This window comes from Bos taurus, chromosome 2 (genome assembly GCF_002263795.3).
Source record: "Bos taurus isolate L1 Dominette 01449 registration number 42190680 breed Hereford chromosome 2, ARS-UCD2.0, whole genome shotgun sequence".
NCBI lineage: Eukaryota > Metazoa > Chordata > Mammalia > Artiodactyla > Bovidae > Bos > Bos taurus.
The window spans coordinates 6,776,328-6,800,560 of NC_037329.1; the positions used below are offsets into that span (position 1 = coordinate 6,776,328).

Below are 24,233 nucleotides of genomic sequence, written 5' to 3' on the forward strand. Positions count from 1 at the left end.
ACTTGTGTCTCCTTTCACTACTGGGTGGCAGTCTGGCCTTTGCGGGGAGTGGAATCTGGCTGGAGTTTCAATGTGTAGGGTCCAGTCCCCAGGTTTCGGCGAGACTGAGAAGGGTAAGTTTAACCTGGGGGTTTTAGGGGCTCCAGGGATTTTGGCAGAGAGGTGGTGGAAGGGGGTGTGGAAAAGTCAAGAGAGGGTCAAGTCTGGTGTTCTTTAAAGTTTTTCACTGGCCTCCAGGAGGCCACCGAATGGCTTTATCTGGACAGGGACACAACTGGGGTAACCGGTATTCCTGGTAACTGCCTGTCCCATCCTGGGCCACTTGGAGGAGAGATGGGGAATGGCCATGTGGGTGCGGGCAGGGCTCAGGGGGCGCCGAGACAGAAGCAAGCTTGTTGGTAAAGGAAGTGCTTGGGTGCTTCCTCCTGGTTGCTTCTCCAGAAGGACATGGAGCCCCTAGCTCTGGGCTGGGGCTAGGTCCCTACGTCGTTTCGGGACTTCACCTTTCCAAAGGCTCCGTTTACTCCTCTGAAGAGGGCTGGACTCTGATCCCGGCGCCCCTTCCTGCCCTTTGATTCTAGTTCTTTGAGGGAAGCCCCGCCATGAGGTCCTGGGAAGGAAAGACATTCTCTGCCAGCAGGAGGGCCGGAACGGCAAGGCCAGGAAAACGGCCTCTGTGACACGGATTCTATTTATTTATCTATATTAAAAATGATTTTCGTTAAAAAAAAAAAAAAAAAAGGATGTTTCCCCAACACCTCCAAGCCGACTGGCGCTTTGCACGACGACTGTCGACCGTCGGCGGCAGCCCGCTCCCCGACCGACCAGGCCGCCGGTGCGAAGCGCGGCTCCGCAGCCGCGGCCCGGGCCTTGGCTCTCGCCTCCCCCAACACCGCCCAGCCGGCTGGCTCCCGGAGGGCGGGTAACCCGGCGAGCACAGCTCGTCCGGCGAAAGCGCTCCCAGGCCCGCGGGTCGTTTGCGGCCAGACGGACCCTAGGGCGGCGGGTAGGCGGCGACTCTAGGAAGGGCGTGGAAGGCTGCGGGGCGCCTGGCCTAGCGCCGCGGCGGCGGCCGGAGCTCCGCCCCCGTCCCCGTATAAGTGGCGGCCCAGGCCCGGCCCGCGGCGGCGGCGGCGGCGGCGGCGGCGGCGCAGGGCTCCCAACTCGGCTCGGACGGCCTGTTGAGCCTCCCACCCGCTTCCATAAGGCTTTGCCTTTCCAACTTCAGCTACAGTGTTAGCTAAGTTTGGAAGGAAGATTAAAAGAAGACCCCCGGCCGTTTTCCTTTTTGTTTTTATCATAGTCGTCGTCAGAGGCTTTTTGCACAGAGCTGTTGTATTTTCGGCGGTGCTTTCTTCAGTTTCTTGCACTCCTGTTGACAAACACCTCAGCAGGAGCAGCAGGAACAGCAGAAGAACAAGCGGGGGGCGTCTGGTGTCATGACCAGGACAAGAGAGCAGAGCCGTCAGGGAGGATGCTGTGGTGAGTAGAGCCCACGCTTGGGGTAGAAACTGGTTCGTTGGAGACCGGCAGCTCCACGCAGGTTTTGGAGGAATGTGGCTCAGCTGTTAACCAGCGTGCTTAGCAGCTCTTTTGACTCATGTTTTGGTGGAGGTTAAGGAAGAAAGGAATTTCAAGGTTTGGGAAAGGAGTTTGCACACAAAAGAGGATGGAATCGACTGGACAGTTTGGATTGCCTTGTTAAAAATAGAATGGAGTTTAAGACTGTTGAAACAAGAGCTTTCTTCACTGTATGTGAAGTTTTGCAGGTATTGACCAATAATAATTGACCTCATGCTGAACTTTTCATTTACCCAGCAGTTTCCAGGTGACTTGATGAAATCTACATGGTTTGCCCCACAAAGCAATTTTTAATTATTGTATTTAATAAGAGCAAATGAATGAACATTCCAACCTCAGTTCACTCAGGTGACTACGCTTTTTATCTCTCCACTGTGTGTCTTTGCAGGATCCTTAGCAAACTACCTGACCTCTGCAAAATTCCTTCTCTACCTTGGTCATTCTCTGTCTACTTGGGTAAGTGATGATCTACAGTAATTCTTACAACATACTTGCACAATTTCTTGTTTCCTTTCATTTGGGCCAGTTGTATTAAGCCACCTTCCAGTTTTGTCATGCACCTGAAGAAATCAATTGAACACACATGCTCAAAGTTATTTTCACCAAAGATGTTTTCCCATAGGTGTTAGTGAATGCTACTTAATTGTTAGGTTATCATACTTTATGTAGACCACCAGCTATCCAAAGACAGGATTAAAAAGGGCAGGATTATCTTCATTACTTGTATTGTATTTTGCCTTACAAGGCTTAATAAATGGTAATATCTGCTACCAAGAATGGATGAATGTCTCATTGATATTACTTTCTGCTTTTACATATTTTAAGGTATTTGTTTATTTTCTTTTGTTAAGATAAGTTCCAGCATACCACACTATGAAAATACAGTAGAATAATGGTGTAACTAACAGGCTAAAAATAGCAGTTCTAAGATTAATGTGAATATGATGGACCCCAATAACAAATATCTGAGAGATGAAAATTCTGGTCTTTTCAAATGTTATCTGTAGCTAGATATATGTGAGACATCTCAGTCTATCTTAAAAGCCATCATCCAGTGAAAATGAGCAGCTGATTAAGTCGCCCTCTGACTTCTTACATGGTCTTGGAAGAGTCCCAGTGTTTCCGTGGGCCTGGGTTCTTTCACCAACAGCCCCTGACCTCAAAGAATAATCCCCGAAGGATGATAGATGTCTTTTTGATTATTAAATCATTTTGGTGATTAAAATCTTTTAAACAATTGGTCTTATTGTTTAAAGCAATAAATCTGAGTATATTCTATTCATGTGTCATGTGTGATAGTTACAGAACCGTAAGTTTCTGTTTTACAGAACTGTAAGTAAGGAGAATGAATTTTGAGAATAAATTTTGTGAATGCTATTTTCTTTTTAAAGTGGAAACTTCTATTGGATCATCCTTAAGACATGAATGCAAACTATAGTATGAGGAAATCTGTACCCAAGCCCTTGGGAAATTATTAAGCTAGGTTATCAGCTCTTTAAGAAAGAGCAGTTCAAAGATGGCTTTTTAGAAAGGCCAGCTTCTATCTCCCCAGAGGCTTAGACAGGGATGACTCTGCAAATACATGTAAACAAAGTAGACTTGGCCTGAGTTCCATTTCCGGTAACTGATGATTCTAAGTAGAAATCGAGTGAAACTGCCCTTAATTAATTTAAATCCAGTTAAATTATTCTTCCAATTTAATTCAGTAGTATTGAGTATTTTTTTTAAAAAGTGTTACGTGATGGACGTAAATGTCTGAAATTCTTATCTTGTGATCTGGACCTATCTCTTAGGGGAAGAAGGTGCCTAACTTCCAAATACTGATCAAGTTTTAGATTTATATGACCTTTCGTTAGTAGGTTGACAGGTCAGATTTGCCAAAAGAGTGGAACTGTGATTGTTCCAGGAGGATTTGTTTTTTGTCATACAAAACACAAGAAAAATGACAGATGCTTACTCCAGTCTTAAAGATAATTGAGCAAAAGGAGTTCTTGTGGGAAACTTGGATTAAAACAAGACACAGCAATTACAGCCATGTACGGTTTAGTGGATTTTCACTTCTTGGTGCAGAAGAGTGCAAAAAAGGAATGCTCTCTAATGCTAGATAATTCTGCCTTTTGAGTGTTGTCTCCTGTTTGACGCTTTGCCTGGTTTTATTCCAACAAAATATATGTATGCATATGTGTACAAATCTGTCTATCCATTGCCCGTGGTTTCCTGTACACTGAGTATATAGGTGTTAGGGTAGAAGGTTATATTGGGTTAGATTTGTTTGAGGTTGAATGCTTTTTGTTTTTGACTTCATTTCTTTCTGCCAGTGGATCAATATATTTTACTCTATGCTATCAGAATACAAAATATGGTAAGAAGCGAATCCTGTTTTCAAGGAACCTATGAAATAATTTGGTATGGGTTTTAAACAATGTATCTAATTACAAAAAGATAACTAACAGTGTAAGGCACTGAAAAAGGGTGGCCAGTGTTACTATCTTATGCATCATGCTATGGACTGTCTCCATTTATGTGCCAGATGTCTGCATGGTGCCGGCTCTTAATTCCTTGGGTTTCTACTCATAGGTATGCTTCATGCAAAATGCCACCTTCCTGCCCCACCCTACTTTATTTTTCCATGTAGCATTTATACCACCTGGCCTACTCTGGGTTTGCTTTAGGTCTCTGTTCACTAGGATGCAAGCAGCATGAACATAGATCTTGATTTTTGTGTACTGCTGAATTTCTAGTGCCTTCAGTATGGTTCGGAGAAGGCAATGGCACCCCACTCCAGTACTCTTGCCTGGAAAATCCCATGGAGGGAGGAGCCTGGTGGGCTGCAGTCCATGGGGTAGCTAAGAGTCAGACACGACTGAGTGATCTCACTTTGACTTTTCACTTTCATGCATTGGAGAAGGAAATGGCAACCCACTCCAGTGTTCTTGCCTGGAGAATCCCAGGGACGGCGGAGCCTGGTGGGCTGCCGTCTATGGGGTCGCACAGAGTCGGACACGACTGAAGCGACTTAGCAGCAGCAGCAGTGTGGTTGGGTACATAGTAGCCTCTCAAAAAGTATTCAGTGCAATAATGACATTCATTTGGCCTTTGGCTCAGTGCTCTGGATGTAGATGAACATGTAAACAAATCCTCAAAGTATGATGAGAGCTTGTGGGAGGGCAGGAAATGGAGGTTAGGAAAGAATGGATGGGTGGGCCTGAGAGCTCGCTTGGTCAATATTTACAGAGACTTTACCTGATTCTTGGGCTTTGTGAATATTGAGCCTGTTACTTCTTAAAGCCTGAGCCTTTGGAAATTGGAGCAAGTGGAGAAGTTTTATTCTTCTCCATCAAGGAGGAGGCAAGAGAGAAAACTTTTGTGGCACTTGTTTCAAAGTCCTGCTTTAAAAAAACCTAAACAAATTCTTTTGGAAAAAAATATAGAAGTAAAACAACAAAGAAAGGAAGAAGCACCTACTGTATAGCACGGGGAACTGTATTCAAAATCCTGTGATAAACCATAATGGAAAAGAACGTGAAAAAGAATGTGTAACTGAATCACTATGCTGTACACCAGAAACCAGCACAGCATAGTAAGTCAACTGTTCTTCAATGGAGTAACTGTACAAAAGGAAAGAAAGAAGCAATAGGAATAATATTTCTTATTCTTTATGATAAATTCTCTCATGGAGGCAGGCTATCATTTGAGGCATTTATGTGTTTTTATCTTTTTAGAGGATGGAGATTAGGATAAAGCACCTCTGCCCTCCTCATCCCATTTTCTTCTAATCAAATATAAATTTACTTCTCATGTTAAAGGTTAAGAAAATAGGTTAATTTGTTACTCTTATTGACATTTTTATCTTAATGTAAAATTGTCTTTTTATTGTTTTCAAACAAGCTGTATCGTATATTTTTAGTCATTTAGTATAATGGTATTTGAAATGTTATTCCTACTTAAGTGGAAGAAATTTTCCATTATCAAAGCAAACTTTAAAAAGCTGTATGAGAAATACGAATTATGGTTCTAATTAAACCTCAAACTTCTTGAACATTCATGTAACAAATCTAATGTACCAGAACATTATGGTTGATGAATTAGTCTTACTCTGTACTCATTTACAGCCAGGATTCACTGCGCATCCATTTCTTTGCTGATTCCACAGTTATTTGCTGTGCTTCTAGTCTGGGCTTTTGCCCTGTGCTGAGGCTTGTGCTAGAGCTCACATCCCAGACCATCAAGTGAGAATCAGTCTTTCAAACACAGTGCTTCCACTGGTTTCCAGATGTTTACTCGTCCTGGTTCACCCCATCCCTCAAGACCCTACTCTTAGGTTAACTTTGAGCTGTGGTTCTAAATAATGTTCATAATCCTCTACACCAAAGCTTCTGTACCTTGGCACTACTGATGTCTTGGCCTGATTAATTCTTTGTTGTAGGGACTGTAGATGCCAGTAGTAAACCCACCCTCACAGTTGTAACAACCCAAAACAGATCCAGACATTGCTAAGCAATCTCAGGAGGTTCACCCCCGTTTGAGAAATACTGGTCTATATGAAGTTTATTGTAAATGTTTGCTACAATATGCGCATCCATTTAACTTGGGATGCATCAGATTGTTGTCTTGGCTTTATTAAATGTTTAAAATCATACGACATAGCAGGATAATACATTGCTCCTTATACACTAACTTTGTTGAGAGGATGTTAAGACGTTGGAAAGAACTAGGAGTGTAGTACTACTTCCAATCCGTAACTGTGGAGGCTAGCCTGGGAATTTATTTTCCTGTAGTGATTCCTCATAGCGATAGGTTATGATAGAACATTATTGTCCTGGTTTAGGTTAACCTTACAAGTCAGCAGTGGGGCCTAAAAACTCATAATAAAGTCCATTTTAGACTTCTTACACATTAATTTGCTCAACTCATTTAAAAGTTTCTGTTACTCATTTTGCAGCAGTGAATTCCAGCATTTCCTGTATACTCTGGAGAGAAGAAATAGGTTTTTTTTTTTTTTTTCCCTTTTAAAACTCATCTATGTCAAAAAGTTAAATTATTTATGTATTTATTTCTGACATCTTCATATGGTGCCAGAATTTGAAAGTATTAACTTCATCTTTTTGATTGTCCTGATGTTTTATGTCTTTGAAATTTATTTCTGAAGTAGAACATGGATTTTAGAATGTTATAGGTAAAAGAAACTTGAAAGGTAATGTAGTGCATTCTTACCATGTACAAGTTGGGAAACTAGCTTTTACTTGACATCCAAGGCATACTGATGTTTGTAAACTACGATACTGTAGTTTCATTCTGGTTCAGTAGCAAACTCCTTTATGCCTCTCAATCCCAGGCCTGGCTAGAAACCTGATTAAAAAAAAGGGAACAGGTTTTATCTCAAAAAAACCTTCTTGAACTTGGAAACTATGCTTTTCTGGAATGATAAGTATGTTTGTTTCATTAATATGCTTTTTCTCTCAGGTTTACTTAGTCATTGGGCAGGAATATTTTCCGCTGTGCCTGGATGAACAGTTTTAACACCTGACCACGTTCAATCCATAGAGGAATTGTTGACTTTGAAAATCTCCTGATAGAGTCGGAAAATGCTCTTTTGTTAGGGAAACGATTTTTTGAGTGTAATTGGCTAGAAACCCCCACCGCCCGAATCTGTCAGCACCTTTTCTCCTGTCCTGTTTCCAGGGGGACCGGATGTGGCACTTCGCGGTGTCCGTGTTCCTGGTGGAGCTCTACGGGAACAGCCTGCTCTTGACGGCGGTCTACGGGCTGGTGGTGGCAGGCTCGGTGCTGGTCCTAGGAGCCATCATTGGCGACTGGGTGGATAAGAATGCCAGACTGAAAGGTGAGTGGTGTCATGGGAGCCTCTGTGTTCATGGGACCAGTGCCTGCGCTAGAGAGAAGCCACTGTGACTCACCCACTGAACCTCTGCAGCCCCTGCCTGGGTGGTAGGGTGCTCAGGGGCAGCACCCCTGCTTGGAGGGTGCTGGGACTCCTGCAGAAAGATGGGATATCAGGATATTGAGTTTACAGATTTGGGGAGGTATCTTTTTTGGCTGTTCATAAATTACAAATGTTAATGATTAACATCATAGCACTTTTCTGTGAACCATGTTAAACATTAAAAGTTTACTTAACTCTGGCATCTTTTTAACCAGGACTTGCATTGGAGTTCACTTAATATAATGTTCCTGGGACAGCTTTAACATCTGTTTTCTGGGGTACTGTGTTTCATATAGGCGGGTGTTTAGGGGAAATGGAAACAATAGGTTTAAAAAAGAGTATCTGATCAAAGCTGAATTATTAATTTTTTAAGAAAAAAGAAATGATAGTATACTGACATTAATCTAGAGCACTAATCCTGAAATCATTAAGTATTGTATAAGAGAACAGTTCAGTTATTCAGAATATAAGGGCAATTTGGATAATAATTCAGGGCAGAATTTCCCAGAATTATTCAGTTGATAATGCTAAGACCTGGCCATGTCTGTCTTAGTCATTGGGGAAAAATTGAGGTATCTGTTTCTTTCAATGCAGGATGACTGCCCTTGGTTAAAGAGCAACTGGATTATCAAATTCTAGGACTTGATGCTATTAGTAAAATGGCCAAGATGGACATTATTTTATTTTGAGAATCAACAGACCAAAGAACATATAAAAAAAGGTTTTGTATCCTAGAAAAAAATTCCCAGTTATTTACATCATTATACGTAGGGGCATGGGAATGTTATATATAGAGACCTTTAATCTTATGATTGTTGAACACTGAAATTGTAAGTTAGGAAAGAATGTTGAGTTGGATGAAGAGGAGTTCGGTGGGATAGCAATCTTGCACTTACCCGATGTAATCAACTCATGTGTCTGCCTCCATGAAAATCTTTGATGTCTCTAGGCTGAGTTAGCTAGAGACACTGTTTTTTCTGCACTCTCATTACAGCTTAGTTACTATCTCACTTATGCTCTTACAATTATCTGTTCATTTGTGTACCCTTCCTGTGGTCTGTGGGGTTCTGAAAGCCAAAAATCTCACTCAGTTGGTATTTAAGCCTTGTACAATAAAAGGATGACTTATATGTTGGGATTTTATTTCAAACTAATTTCAGAAAGCAGTTTGTTTTGTCTCGAGGCTTTGATATAACCTTCTAAGCCAGAATGAGCTTTACTGTCCTTAAAGGCAAGAGCTATAATCATACCTTTCATATACAGCCCTCTGTGTTTTTCAGAGTGCTTTCATGAGTATTTTATTTGAGCATCATAATGACCCCATAAAGTAAGGAAGGCAGATAGATGTGTATTATATCCTCACTTTATAGACACAGACACAAGAGTTTAAGTATGCTGCCCTAGATCATCTGTGTAGTGAGCGGCAAAGCAAAGACTCCATGGTGTCCTTTCCTGGTATCCTGACCCATGCTTGTGTCAGCTCTTTGTCTATTCGGATGCCTCACTCTCAGAAAGTTGGCATTTTCTCTGAGGAAAGGTGTAGTTTAGAATTTCATAGCAAAGCAAATAGCTTTAGTGTTCTAAAAGGAACACACTGCTGCCTTATTCTTGGCAATTTTTTATATGTCTTTCCTACTCATCCGTACCATCTTATCAAATTCAGCCCACCATCTAGGAGGTTATGAATTTCATGACCTCTTCCTTAGCTTCTTCCACGTTCTTAGTTTTGCCTAAGCTACAAAGGGCTGAGACGTGGGTCTTGTTTATCTAATATAGTTCTGTTTATGACAGTATACTTTCAAGAAAATAAATGAAAATACGGTCGTTACGAATGGCTTTATCAGGGAAAATGAGAAGTACTTCTTTATTCTGTCTGCAAGTTTTACTGGTCTGATGTGATATGCTGGGTCCTGCTAGAAATAGTTCAGGTAGGAATGTTTTCATTTCTTGTAATTTGCATATGCATTAATACAGTAAAACAGTGATGCATGGATGAAAACAGCTCCGTTGAGATGCTTTGGTGTGTGAACACTTTGTTTCTCCTTCTGTGTAGTGGCCCAGACTTCACTGGTGATCCAGAATGTTTCGGTCATCCTGTGTGGAATCATCCTGATGATGGTTTTCCTACATAAGAACGAGCTTCTGACTATGTACCATGGATGGGTTCTTGTAAGTTCTCAACAAGATTTTTGATGGCAGAAAATTGATGTATCTGTTAGTAATAAAAGAGGAAAACTCTCAAGGCTAGGGAATGTCTTTTGCAAATAAGCCCTGTTAATTTTAATCTCATAGTTTCGTTGAGTTAGACAAGGCTGTGATCCATGTTACTTTAATATCCCCTACCACTTTTGTTTGGGTTTTTTTTTGCCCATAACAGGCATTCATTATGTGTTGTTTGAATTTAAATTTTGTTCTATTGGTTTTTTTTCCCTTTTTGTTTTAATGGCAGTTCAAAGAGTTTATTACATAATCCAGTTGCTAGCTTTCAGATCATTAGTATTAACCTATAATTTGTTCACACCATATAAGAAATGTTATCCATATATATAAATCAGTCATGATTGTGGTCCTCCACTAATAATTGGTATTTGTATTTGAGGACGTGAGTAGATAACTTCTCACACTTTAATCTCATGATAGCTTGACAGAAAAGAGCACAGAAATGGGTGTAGTGGAAAACAATAAATTTGGTGTCACTAGTAAATCTTAGGTATATTTGAATTGATATTGTAGAGTTCCAAAGCTAGATGGACAAGAAATCTTCTACTCTATTCCCTTTATTTTGTTGATGAAAAAATGAGGCAAGGTGATGTTAGCTGATTGCCTGTGGTCATGCAACTGGAAAATGTCAGAACACTGATTTAAATGCAAGACTTTTCACTTCCCCTTCAATGTTTCTTCCAAAGGACATATTTATGGGAGGAATTAAAAACTACCCTGAGGTTAACACTGTGATAACTAGGTCATATAAATGTGCATATGACTCTTTTGTATCATGTATACTACGGATGGGGCTTCCCAGGTAGCTCATTGGCAAAGTATCCACTTGCCAAAGCAGGAAACGCAGATGTGCTTTGATCCCTGGGTTGGGAAGATCCCCTGAAGTAGGAAATGGCAACCCATGTCAGTATTCTTGCCTGGATAAGTCCATGGACAGAGGAGCCTGGCAGACTACAGTCCATGGGTCACAAAGAGTCAGATGTGACCAAGCACTCAATATGTTTTTGTACCACAGAAGATACGGATTAGAAAGATATTATGCCCTTTAACTTGACCACTGCTATCTTATTGTTTCATGTCTACAAGTAAGATGATTTTTTTTTATAATTTATGAAATTAAGTTAAAATAAAAATTTTATTATGCTACCAAAGACCAGTCGGTACAGTGTAGTAACACTGACATTTTAATGTTTTTCCTGTAATTCCTTAGACTTCATGCTATATCTTGATCATCACGATTGCAAATATTGCAAACTTGGCCAGTACTGCTACTGCAATCACAATCCAAAGGGATTGGATTGTGGTTGTTGCAGGAGGAGACAGAGGCAGATTAGCAGGTAATTTGCTTTTCTCTTTCTACCAAATGGTTTATATTAGGATTCACTTTAGATCAGTGGTAATAACTGAGGCTTAAGCCTTTTTTTATGAGTAATTTTAAGGAATAATAAACTGAAAGAATAGTCTTTTTCTTACATTATCAATCTTAGCACAAAGATGTATCTCACTGTTAAGAAGCTAATTTATAGGCTAGTGACCTTCTCTTTTATTCTATGAAAACCTGGCAAATAGAAGAATATTTCTTTTGAGCTTTTTCTTTCTAATACTTAAAACAGTGAATATCTGACATGAATTTTATCATTATACTATGGTTATTATTACCAGTACCTATTGGTCATATTGTGGATATTACTTTTATCCAAACAAATAGAAGCAAATATGTGGCTCAGCTGGTAAAGAACCCTCCTACCAATGCGGGAGATGCGAGAGATGTGGGTTCAATTCCTGGTCAGGAGTATCCCCTGCAGAAGGAAATGGCAATCTGCTCCAGTATTCTTGCCCGGGAAACTCCGTGGACAGAGGAGCCTGGAACACAACAGCCCATGGGGTGGCGAAGAGTCGAACATGACTGAATATGCAGCACACACACACACAATTCTAGGATAGACTGTAGAAGTTAATTCCTTCAACTTTAAAGTTATAGTTGATAACTTTTATTACATTATGTATGATGCACTGTAACTGCTGTTATGAACACTAAAGAAGTAGAGGATAGAATGTAGGTCTTACAAAGCTTGCATTTTAGTTGTCCATTGGAAATGTACAGGAGGGCAAACAAAGGCTGAAGGGTGCTTACAGAGCAGTATATCCATTACATCAGTAACACCTGGGCTTAGAGTAACCTACTTACTCAATATTCCCTACTTACCCCCTACTGCATAGAGCACCCAGACACAGATGGATTGAAATCGCGCCGAGTAAAGGAGGAATGCGCACTTATTTACCCATCAGGTCAGCTGGGTCAGCTCTGCTAGTCACTGAGATTAATGGGTATCACAAACTCATTGCCAACCACCCTGACTGACAAGACCATTCCCAATCACTTTAGTGGCTTATCCTAGGACACAGAGGCTGGGGTTAGCAAGCAACTTTGTTTGACTAGACGTGTGGTTTAAAAAAAAAAGTTGAGAGAAAGGGAACAAAATCTGTGAAAGGTCTACATGAAGAAAAAGAAGGATTTGTTTAAGTCATCACTTTGTGATAGCAGTAATAACACTGCTTCAGATAGAGATACCACGGTGATTTTAGAGGTCAGTGAGTATGGAAGATGAATTTAGCACAGGAAAGCCTGTATTGCAGAAAATTCTCTCTGGAGCTAAAGTAGTGATTCTCATTGATTTTTCTTCCTATGATCATTTACTAATAGGAAATAATTCCATATCTCTTTTTGTCACATAGAATTAAAAGATAAGATTTTGTCCTTTTTAGGGCATTTTTCCCTGTTATTTTCTTTCTCTTTCAGTGTGTTGTTTTAAGGATGTAACGTATGTCCATGTTCTGAAATTCAAAGGGTACGAAAGGATATGTTTTAAAAATAGATCACATATATCTGTTGAAATGTATTTGGGGGAAAAGTTAGTTTTTAAGATGATTTTCTTTCTCATATCTGAATTTCTTAACTCATGCTGACTCTGTGAAGTGTGTAGAGTCTGTAATTGGGAAAAAAAAAAAAAGCCCCGAGTAAAGAGAAAGTTACTCAGAATCTTTCACATCAGATCAGATCGGTCACTCAGTCATGTCCGACTCTTTGCGACCCCATGAATCGCAGCACGCCAGGCCTCCCTGTCCATCACCAACTCCCGGAGTTCACCGAGACTCACGTCCATCGAGTCAGTGATGCCATCCAGCCATCTCATCCTCTGTCGTCCCCTTCTCCTCCTGCCCCCAATCCCTCCCAGCATCAGGGTCTTTTCCAATGAATCAACTCTTTGCATGAGGTGGCCAAAGTACTGGAGTTTCAGCTTTAGCATCATTCCTTCCAAAGAAATCCCAGGGCTGATCTCCTTCAGAATGGACTGGTTGGATCTCCTGGCAGTCCAAGGGACTCTCAAAAGTCTTCTCCAACACCACAGTTCAAAAGCATCAATTCTTTGGCACTCAGCCTTCTTCATAGTCCAACTCTCACATCCATATATGACCACAGGAAAAACCATAGCCTTGACTAGACAAACCTTTGTTGGCAAAGTAATGTCTCTGCTTTTCAATATGCTATCTAGGTTGGTCATAACTTTCCTTCCAAGGAGTAAGCGTCTTTTAATTTCATGGCTGCAGTCACCATCTGTAGTGATTTTGGAGCCCAGAAAAATAAAGTCTGACACTGTTTCCACTGTTTCCCCATCTATTTCCCATGAAGTGGTGGGACCAGATGCCATGATCTTTGTTTTCTGAATGTTGAGCTTTAAGCCAACTTTTTCACTTTCCACTTTCACTTTCATCAAGAGGCTTTTTAGTTCCTCTTCACTTTCTGCCATAAGGGTGGTGTCATCTGCATATCTGAGGTTATTGATATTTCTCCGGCAATCTTGATTCCAGCTTGTGTTTCTTCCAGCCCAGCATTTCTCATGATGTACTCTGCATATAAGTTAAATAAACAGGGTAACAATACACAGCCTTGACGAACTCCTTTTCCTATTTGGAACCAGTCTGTTGTTCCATGTCCAGTTCTAACTGTTGCTTCCTGACCTGCATACAAATTTCTCAAGAGGCAGGTCAGGTGGTCTGGTATTCCCATCTCTTTCAGAATTTTCCACAGTTTATTGTGATCCACACAGTCAAAAGCTTTGGCATAGTCAATAAAGCAGAAATAGATGTTTTTCTGGAACTCTCTTGATTTTTCTATGATCTAGCGGATGTTGGCAATTTGATCTCTGGTTCCTCTGCCTTTTCTAAAACCAGCTTGAACATCAGGAAGTTCACGGTTCATTTGTGCTAAATATCTACATAAATAAATAAATAAATAACAAAGCAAAGATCCCATGTAACTTTCTGGGACCTTTCTGACTATAAAGTGATATTCCAGGAAAACAACAAAAATACGACTGGCCACTTCTCAGCTGTCTTTCTTTATTTGAGGAATTATTGCATAATGGAAGAATCTGGGCTAACCGGTCTATTTTCTGGCACCCCACTCCAGTACTCTTGCCTGGAAAATCCCATGGACGGAGGAGCCTGGTAGGCTGCAGTCCATGAGGTTGCTAAGAGTCAGACACGACTGAGCGACTTCCCTTTCCCTTTCCCTTTTCTGGAGTTTCTCGAGTTTAAAAAAGGAAGGAAGCTGCCTGTTGAACTCTTGTCCACTGTGGATTAGTTTAGGAAGTGGTGCTGTTTCAAATTCAGCTGCAAGTACAGGATAGAGCCTAAAGAAGCTCTCCGTGTTGTTTTTCCTCAAGTTTTGACCTCCATATTTGTTTAAAAACTAATTAAAAACGGTCCTTCAAAATAGGAGCAGATAATTATTCCATGCTGGGGATCAACAAGGCTCTCACCATGGATTTTGGTACTATTCCTGCTATAAGTCAGAGATACAGAAAAGATAAAAAAAGAGGAGGGTAAAGGAAAAATAGAAGAGAAAGGGGAAAAGTACACTAGGAGGGGACTCCACCTGCCGCCTGTGCTACCTCTGGTTTTGTGTCTCTGTACACAGATGCACATCTGTTCCAGGCAGAAGTAATTTATGTTCATGCAGGCCGATCTTTGAGGTTGCTGGCAAAGACTGTTAGAAACCAAGTGGGAGACTGGGCAGGACCAACTGAACGCATGTGCATCGCACATGTGTGTGTGTGTGTTTATGTTGTAAAGTGTATGTGATGGGGTAAGAGTGTGCCCATTAAGAGGGAGGGTTGTCAGCTGGAAGCTAATTGTTCCCAATCCCACATCCCAATGTTTCTTGTTTTCAGAGTAGTTTATAAAAGTGGAAGTTTTATCACTGAGGGTAAAGAACAAGAGAGATGTTCCCTGGAAGGTTGAAAAGTTTTATAATTTCGGTGCATCAGGTCAAAATATAGTTGTTACCATCCAGTTTAGACAGCTCCAGAAAAGGTACTCTTTTTCCACATACATACTGTTAATTAATCTGTCAACTAATTTGTCTAAGTACTTTATTTAGTTAGTGTCTAATTAAAGCCTTCTCTTGAGCCATGACCCTTAGCCTGTCAAATCTGTTTGAAACTCACTTCCTTTCCCTGACTTTTTATTCCATCTGTTGTTTTATTTCCTTCTTCATTTCCTTTGTTAATCACTTTTTGTTCATAGTGTCTGAGATTTTTCTTGTCCATCATTCCAGAGAAACATCTGCTGGTTGGCTTGATCAAGTAAGGTAGATACATTTCTTGTTTGAACTCCATTGACTGAAAATTGATTTCATATTTGAGGTAGACAAACCTGCGAGGTGCTATTTGCTCAGCAAATCTGTTCTTTATTATTCTATGAGATATATACCCTTTATAACAGCAAGTAGTTACTGATGTCCTGCTCTGTCACAGCTGCAGCTGAAAACAGTTAATTGAAATTAAATGAGCACACTTTTGTGTGTTTGCATAAGAGTCAATACAAGCCTGTGAAAAAGAGTATGTTTGCACATTGAGAGGACCAGTTCTTCTCTAGCCTGTTACCAGTAAAATGGTTAGGTCTGTTTCAAAAATTATTTAATTAATTCTACTTCAGAAAAATTAAATCTCTTTTCTGATACTACATTACATCTAAACATTATTAGCTTCCTTAGATAGAAGTTTCTAAATTTTGATAATAAAGAAAAGAAATTGGTGGCATTAGGAAGTTTCATGAGCACTTGAAAAGGGAGGTAGTAAAAAAGTAACAAATCATTTTAGTTAAATTTCATTGTTGTTCTGAGGCCTTCAGATCCAAGTGTATGTTTTCATTAGTATTTGATTTTTGAATTCAAGTTATTGAGTTATTAGGAGCAATCCTACGTTTCCATGTTAGGAAATTATTAGCAGGGGCAGATGGAAGTTAATGAGGCCTCTGCAAAATTGGTTATGTATAAGATCGATGAAAACTGCCTTTGCTTCTCAAGTGAAAGGTGAAATATGTCAAAGTTCTCCTGTTATCATGCAGGTGTTCTGCATGCATAGGACTAATTGGAAGGCAGTTGAGGACCAGGAAGAGTGCAAGAAAGAATAATGACAGTTTTCTGTTAATGTGCCTATTAGTCACATAAATTTTCCAAGGTGCCCCACGTGATTGATAAGAACTTTCTCAGTTTTCACTCTGTGAGGTAGAAAATGAGAAAGTAGGTTATTTTCTTGATTTCCTCTCCTTTATGCATCTCGTCCTCCACCCTAACTCAGCTGTATGTTCCCATGGTCATACCCAAAGACTTTGTTATCACTGCGAAACCCTCCCCTTCCCTAATCTCAATCTTTGGCATCCAAGACTTGAACTATACCTCCTGCCTTATCAGCTCCCTCCTCCTGGTTCCCCAGCCACAGCAGTGCTCCAGCCTCATTGGCACCTACAAGTCATCGATTCCAGTGCCTTTCCACTGCTCGTGACCCCCTCTTGTCTCCTCTCCTTGCTGCTGCTGCTGCTGCTAAGTCGCTTCAGTCGTGCCCGACTCTGTGCAACCCCATAGACGGCAGTCCGCCAGGCTCTGCCATCCCTGGGAGTCTCCAGGCAAGAACATTGGAGTGGGTTGCCATTTCCTTCTCCAATTCATGAAAGTGAAAGGTGAAAGTGAAGTCGCTCAGTCGTGTCCGACTCTTAGTGACCCCATGGACTGCAGCCTACCTGGCTTCTCCGTCCATGGGATTTTCCAAGCAAGAGTACTGGAGTGGGGTGCCATTGCCTTCTCTGGTCTCCTCTCCTTACCCAGTTTAAATTCCAAACTCAGTGGTTCCAACCATATGAACACCTCCTAGTATATACCCTCAGCTCACTTGGCCTCCTCTTCTTTTGTTCTTTTCCTTTCCTAAGATCCTGCTTAAATCCAACTCTCCATGGTAGCACATGGCTGGTGAAAAAAAAAATGCACAATTTTGCTCACTGCTCTCGCTTAAAGTTCATGACCACTGGGTTCAAGCCAGCCCTTTCATGCTGCTGTGTGATCATACAATTGCCTCTGGCCCCTTCCTCCTCCCACTGTCCTAAAGGACTGTGTCTCACTTTTTCCTCATACATTCAGTACCGCCTCTCCCATCCTCACTTTCGCTGATGACCTTGCCTTGCATTCTACTGAGAAAGTGGGAAAATGAGAAGAGAATTTTCACGTGCTCCCATCTTCACGTCTCTCTTCCCACTTGTACCTACAGCCGTTCACATGACCTACACTCTTGAATTGCTTGTGGTCCTATCTAAGAACAGCTCTGCAGCTTGTGCAGTAGACTCAATTCTGTCCTTTCTCATCTACTGAATCATTCACATTAGCATATAAACATGCTGTAACTTTGCTTATCTTAAAAATGCCCTTCTTTACCCCCTCTATCACTCCCATTTCTTTATTCTCCTTTTGAACAAAACTTAACCAAAAGAAATATCTGTGTTCACTCTTTCCAATTCCTTTGCTTGGTTGGGGCCTTGCTTTCCATAATACCGGGGCTGGGTGGGAGGGGCGGGGGCAACTTTCACATTGTGAAGCTGGACGGTGCCACTCACTTAGAATATGATAGAAATGGTGTCCCCTGGAGTTGGCACCAACCTCTTTAACCAGCTTTAATCAGGCATTTGCCCTTATTGCTCACCAGAACTATTCTTTTTAAGGTCCTCAGAACCTTCCATGTGACCTGTCTAGAGATGCTTCTCAGTGCTCATCTTTCTTGACTTAACGGCATTGATTGCCAATTGATCACTTCCTCCTCTTTGAAACATTGCTCCCTCTTGGCTTAGGACACTACAGTCTCCTGGTTTTCCTCCTCTTTTGCTCGTTCCTCTTCATCTTCCTAACCTCTGAATATAGACTGAGTCCTCAGACCTTATCCGTCTATACTCACTCTCTCGGTCACCTCCAGTGTCTTTGGTTTAAAAATCAAGCAGCTGGTGGTGACTTGCAGATCTGGTACCTACTTCTTCTCTGGACTCCAGACCTGTATGTTTAATTGTCTGCTTGACAGAGCCTCTTGAATGTCAGTCGACTTAGAGAAATCAATATCTCTAGAACCAAATGCTTATTCTTTTGTCCAAACCTGATTCTTCTGAAGTCTTCCCTTTCTCGGTAAGTGGAAACTCTGTCCTTCCAATTGTTGCTCAGTATGAAAACTTTAGAGTCATCTGTAATTCCTCTCTTTCTCTTGCATACCATATCTAGTCTGTTTCAAGTCTTCCTGATTCTCCTTTAGATTATATCCAGTGTCTGTTTCTCTGTTTCCACTCTTACTGTCTTGCTCCCCCTCCGTCATCTCCCACCTGTCTCCTTGGCTCCACTGTTGTCTACACCCCAACCTGACCCACGCACACACACACACACTGCACGCTGTTTTCTTATCACAGCAGCCAAAATGAACCTTTAAAAATACAAGTCATGTGGTACCACCTCTCTGTTGATTAGCTTCGAAAGGTTTCCTGAGTCATCTGGCATAAAAATTGATTTCCAAGTAGTGGGGTAAGATCCTGCATGATTGGGCCAGTCCGTCCCTCTCTGACCTCATCTCTTATCCTCTCCCTTCCTCATTCTGCTGCAGTCTTACTGTCCTCACTGTTCCTGTGAGCATGCTCCTCCTGTTCCAGGGTTTTTACACTTGCCTTGGCCTGGGATCGTCTTTTCCCTAATACCCACAGGACTCACTCTTTTACCTCCTACTGCTTCATGCCTTTGCTATGATGTTCTCTTTTTTTCCCTGACCTTGCCATATATAGGACTGAAGTTTCCCCCTTCCCCTGAGCACTCTCTATGCCCTTCTTTTGCATTATTTTTCACTCTAGTCTTTAATGAACATCTGACTTGCTGTGTATTTATATGCTTGTTGACTGTCTTTGTTTTCCCATGTGAGTATAAACTTCATGAAGATGGGAAGCGTATTCATTTTTTGTCATAGCCTAATTCATGATAAGCATTTAATAAATGCTTGTTGAAATAAATGAATATAGAGTTACTATTGAATTCATTTTAAAAAAGCTGATGTTAGACTAACTTACATAATCCTAGAGAATCATGATTTTTGAGGCAAGTTTAATGTGACTTGCTCCAAACAGCAATTGATTTTCTAACAAAACAGTTTGCTTGCAGAGTGCCTTTAGAAATTTACTTAGGAATCAATACACTTGGTTTATGAGTTGCGTTATGTACGTGGGCAGTCTCTCTTTGATAGATTTGCACACTTGCCTGCCTTTTTCACCTATCTCTGTAGATATGAATGCTACAATACGAAGGATTGACCAGTTAACCAACATCTTGGCCCCCATGGCTGTTGGCCAGATTATGACATTTGGCTCTACAGTCATTGGCTGTGGTTTCATTTCGGCATGGAATTTGGTATCCATGTGTATGGAATACTTTCTGCTCTGGAAGGTTTACCAGAAAACCCCTGCTCTAGCTGTGAAGGCTCCTCCTAAAGAGGAAACTGAGTTGAAACGACTGAATTTATACAAAGGTAAACTCAACAAAATGTTCGATCCCTTTATTTTGACCTTATTTTGATTTTATTTGCAGATCTTGTATGTTGGTTGAGACCAAAATAAATTTGAATTTATGTCAGGTTTAGTTATTATTGATGGTCTGCATGAGGTTAACTATATCAACATGGTAATAAGTTAAAACCCAGTCTTTTGAGGATCTGTGGAACAAATCTGGGTTGAACCTCAAGGGGTTGGAATGGGACCTCTGGCCCTTTTTCTTAATGTGAATAGCAGGCACAGAGGGGCAATTAATTGGGGGATGGGCAGAGTTGGGCATGGTAATGGGAGGAACACTGGGGGGAAAGAGAAGAGAATTCCTAGAAGTCTGTAAAGAAGGGAGTTGCCTGCCATTTGTGGGACAGTGGAAGAGAGTGAGATATGAGGGTGGGCATTTTTCAAGAAGAGAAGAGGAAGTTAGGCTTCTGAGCAAATGGAAGCTTAAATGGGCCCCAGACATAAGGTTGTGTATTTTTCTCAGACAATTATTAGATTTTATCTGTTAAGTTTTCCTGCTGTTTACTTTGGTGGGATTATAATTCTGAGAGAGAGGGGGAATGGGGAGGGGAGAAGTATCAATAGTATTTTGTTTATAATGTAAGTACTTGGAGTTTATTGCTTGGCTGAAATCCTTAGATGAGTACAAGAAAATACATATTATATTGTAGTAGCCGAGGGTGTCCATGGGTGTGCCCTCCATAGGTGAGGGAATGGGGAGAAGAAAATTACTGAGTAAGGTAGTTAGCTTTTTCTTCCATGTCCCCTCCCTCAAATAATAATGTCTTTTATTAACAGAATCTGAGCCAAAACCCCTGGAGGGAACTCATCTAATGGGTGAGAAAGACCCTGACATCCATGAACTTGAACATGAGCAAGAGCCAAGCTGTGCCTCCCAGATGGCTGAGCCCTTCCGCACTTTCCGAGACGGATGGGTCTCCTATTACAACCAGTCTGTGTTTCTGGCGGGCATGGGTCTTGCTTTCCTCTATATGACTGTCCTGGGCTTTGACTGCATCACTACAGGGTACGCCTACACTCAGGGGCTGAGCGGGTCCATCCTCAGTATTTTGATGGGAGCATCAGCCATAACTGGAATAATGGGAACTGTGGCTTTTACATGGCTGCGTCGAAGATGTGGCCTGGTTCGGACTGGTCTGATCTCAGGACTCGCACAGCTTTCCTGTTTGATCTTGTGTGTGATCTCCGTGTTCATGCCTGGAAGCCCCTTGGACTTGTCTGTTTCACCTTTTGAAGATATCCGTACTAGGTTCATTCAAACAGAACCACTTTCAGTTACACCTACAAAAATACCTGAAATCATCTCTACAACTGATACACACATGTCAAACGGGTCTGTTCCTGCTAGTGTTGTCCCAGAGATGAGTTCTAAATCCGTGCCTATAATCTCTGTCAGCCTGCTGTTTGCAGGCGTCATTGCTGCTAGAATCGGTAAGAAGTCTCCTTTTGTATATTAATGAATTAAAGTGTCTTTTTGCAATGGAGGGTCAGATAATTCAGCAGAAATTGGGCTAAAATATTCCCTGAATGTTAATTTAAGCAAAATCCACTCTTTATTCTTATGTATAATCCAGTCATTTATTATGAAAATTTAACTTTATAGTTTGAAAGAACCTGTATTTTGTAGAGTGTGTATGTATATATACTTTCCTAAAACATGGTTAGGGCTTGAAGCTTTTTACTGAGTGGATATCTTTCTCTTTTAATGTAATTTAGTTAATTTTTAAAAAGATATTATCAATAATAATTATACTTTTAGTAATTTAGAGCCTTTTTATTATTATAACTCTACCAAAAGGACTGTAATTTAGCAAATAGTTCAATGCAATAAAGTTAAAAAAAGTGGGGTTTAAATTAAAAAAAATAAGACACAATAGTTAGAGAAAAATCCTTCAGAGGTCTTCTCTAGCTGATGTTTCTTTGTTGTATACTTTGCCAAACAAATGATTTTTATAGCCCTGAAAGGAAGCATAATGTAAAAACCTCTTACAAAGGAAAGTTTAAGTAATCATTAATAGACTGCTGATGAATTATCTCTGTCTGAATTCGTTCTTGAAATGAAACCGTATTTATCTTGTGATACACAGCAGTTCATTAATTTATTAAGGATATTAATATTAAAGCAAGACAGCTTTATTGTAGGGGCTTTAGGACCGAAGCAGTAAATGTATTAATGGCTTAAAGTTTCCTTACACTTTAAACCTATCAATATATCAGGTCCGTTCATTTTAAACTTTAAAAATACTAGTAATTATAATAGGATTTATTATGTCTCTGATTTCAGAGTTTTGCCTTCAGAGTATGAATAATCACAGAAAAGAATTATTTCTTATGGCTGTAAAAACAATTTCTTGAAACCAGTAATAGCACAGTATTTATTAATGAAAAATAATTCTCTAAAACTCAGCTATGATAAATATACATATGGTGACTTTAAGGTAATAGAGTTAAGTATGTATTTTGTGTATGTCAACAGATATTTAATGTATAGTTCTGAAATGTATGGCTCTAAGTTAAAATTAAGTTTCTAAGAAATATCTTTTATTTTAGGTCTTTGGTCCTTTGATTTAACTGTGACACAGTTGCTGCAAGAAAATGTTGTTGAATCTGAAAGAGGCATTATAAATGGTGTACAGAACTCCATGAACTATCTTCTTGACCTTCTGCACTTCATCATGGTCATCCTGGCTCCGAACCCTGAAGCTTTTGGCTTGCTCGTGTTGATTTCAGTCTCCTTTGTGGCAATGGGCCACGTCATGTATTTCCGATTTGCCCAGAAAACTCTGGGCTCCCAGCTTTTTGCCTGTGGTCATGATGATAAAGAAGTTACAGATGCAGATCAAGCTAATACTTCTGATGTGTAAGACAGTTCAGCTGTTGCTGCCCCTGTTACTAGATTATGTAGAGCACATGTGCATATTTTGTTCTTCAGAATTCCAATAAATTGCTGGGTGTTTCTCTCTGGTTTGACCATAGCTATGCCTTGAGGGCCAAAAGCTAGTTAGGAAACAAGCCAGGAGAAATGAGCTGGTTAATTTCCCTTATATTTAAGGATAGAAAAAAAATAGAGAAAGAGAAACTCAGTTTAAATACAGAGACTAGAAGAGTAACACTGACTTTCCCTATTTCTCATAAGAGTGTAAAATTTTCCATAGGAGAGTGATTAGTCAGGTGAATTAAGTTATTTTTTGGCAGATATTTATTATCTGTACTAGAATTCAGATATGTCAGTTTGCCCTAACACTCTTGTTCAAGTCTAGTTAATTTACTTTAAAAAAAATCTTATTCTCAGTTATACTATAAAAACGAATTCTCTTCCAAGTTTGAAAATTCAAGTTGGATAACCAGTATTATCCTCGTTGGTCCTGTTGCTGTTAAGGCATTGACATATATGTGGAGGAATGAAATACTTAACTAGAATTCTTTAATAGGGTTTATGGTTTAACTTTAGAGAGCACCTTTGTATTTTTCTTATCAGCTAGGGCAAAATATTGTATTAAGCATATGTAGCACTTCATAAAATGGCTATTGTGTAAGCTACAGGTAAAAGCAAAGCTATAGGGTAGATTTATAATACAGTGAAGGCACGAGGACTTCAAACGTGCCGGCAGTTTGGCCATAGAAACTGGAAGTTAAAAGTCACATGAAGGTCAAGATCCAGACTTAACTCATGCCACTGTCCTTCAGGATCTCTGTCTTGGAGCATGAGGGAGTTGGCAAGTTAAATGTAGAAAGCAGGCCCAAACTTGGAAAGGTTTTGTTTTTGTAAATCATTTGACTTACTTTTAACATGCTCAGTAGAACGTTTTTACTTTTACTGTTTTGTACCCAGGAGTTATTTTTACCTAGCCGTAGAGCAAAACTGTTCATAAATGTATCCCTTTCAAATGTCTTTGAGAAAAATGGAGGGAAAAACTCCTTTTATATATATATTTTTTCAAAGCTGTTTTGCAAGTCATTTTGCAGCATGCCAGTGCCAGCGGCATGCCTTGCCCTAACCATTCATGCACTTTCATGGAGACTGCAATACATTGCACTGAGCACTTTCTCTTTTCTTGAGGTTTAATCTTTTTCTTCTTTCTACAGTATGATGTAATGATTTGCCATGTTGTAAAATCTTTGTAAAATATTTCTATATAAAAACATTAAAAAAAATCTTGACTTCTTTTTCCTGAGTTGCGTTCCCTTGTTGTTTAATATTGCTTTTGTTAACAGAACATCTGTTTTAGATACTATCTGTTTCCCTCTAAAGATCTATAATGTTGTAATAATTCACACTTTTAAGTGTTATCTCCCTGCTCATATGTCTAGTTTATGGTGGCTGGCATAACAGTATAGTAAACATGAGCCCCAGAACTCATTCTTTGACCTTGAAGAAGTCACTTTAAGCTCTCTTGAATTCTATTTTCTCTTCTGTAAATTGGAAGTGTTATTATAAAACCAGCTGTACCTACATCACAGTTTCCCTGAATGAGTCAAGTAAGGTACTTCTTGTAGAAGCACTTTGTGGACTATACGATGAGGTAGTATTAATAATATTACTAGAAGTCGGGTCTAACTAGTAACAGTTAGA

General features: G+C 40.2%; 1 protein-coding gene across 2 annotated transcripts; it reads left to right on the top strand.

Moving 5' to 3' along the window:
* On the top strand, positions 1-23,835 carry SLC40A1 (solute carrier family 40 member 1). Of its 2 annotated transcripts, NM_001077970.1 has the most exons (9): positions 89-113; positions 1,304-1,482; positions 1,970-2,037; positions 7,264-7,423; positions 9,576-9,691; positions 10,953-11,079; positions 19,378-19,620; positions 20,438-21,091; positions 22,211-23,827. In NM_001077970.1, the coding sequence occupies exons 2-9, from the start codon at positions 1,440-1,442 to the stop codon at positions 22,522-22,524; spliced, it is 1,725 nt and encodes a 574-aa protein (NP_001071438.1). In that variant the 5' UTR covers positions 89-113; positions 1,304-1,439; the 3' UTR covers positions 22,525-23,827. The 2 variants fall into 2 exon arrangements, with proteins under 2 accessions (XP_005202259.1, NP_001071438.1); XM_005202202.5 differs by having other exon boundaries at positions 1-1,482; positions 22,211-23,835.
* Positions 23,836-24,233: the final 398 nt, after the last annotated feature.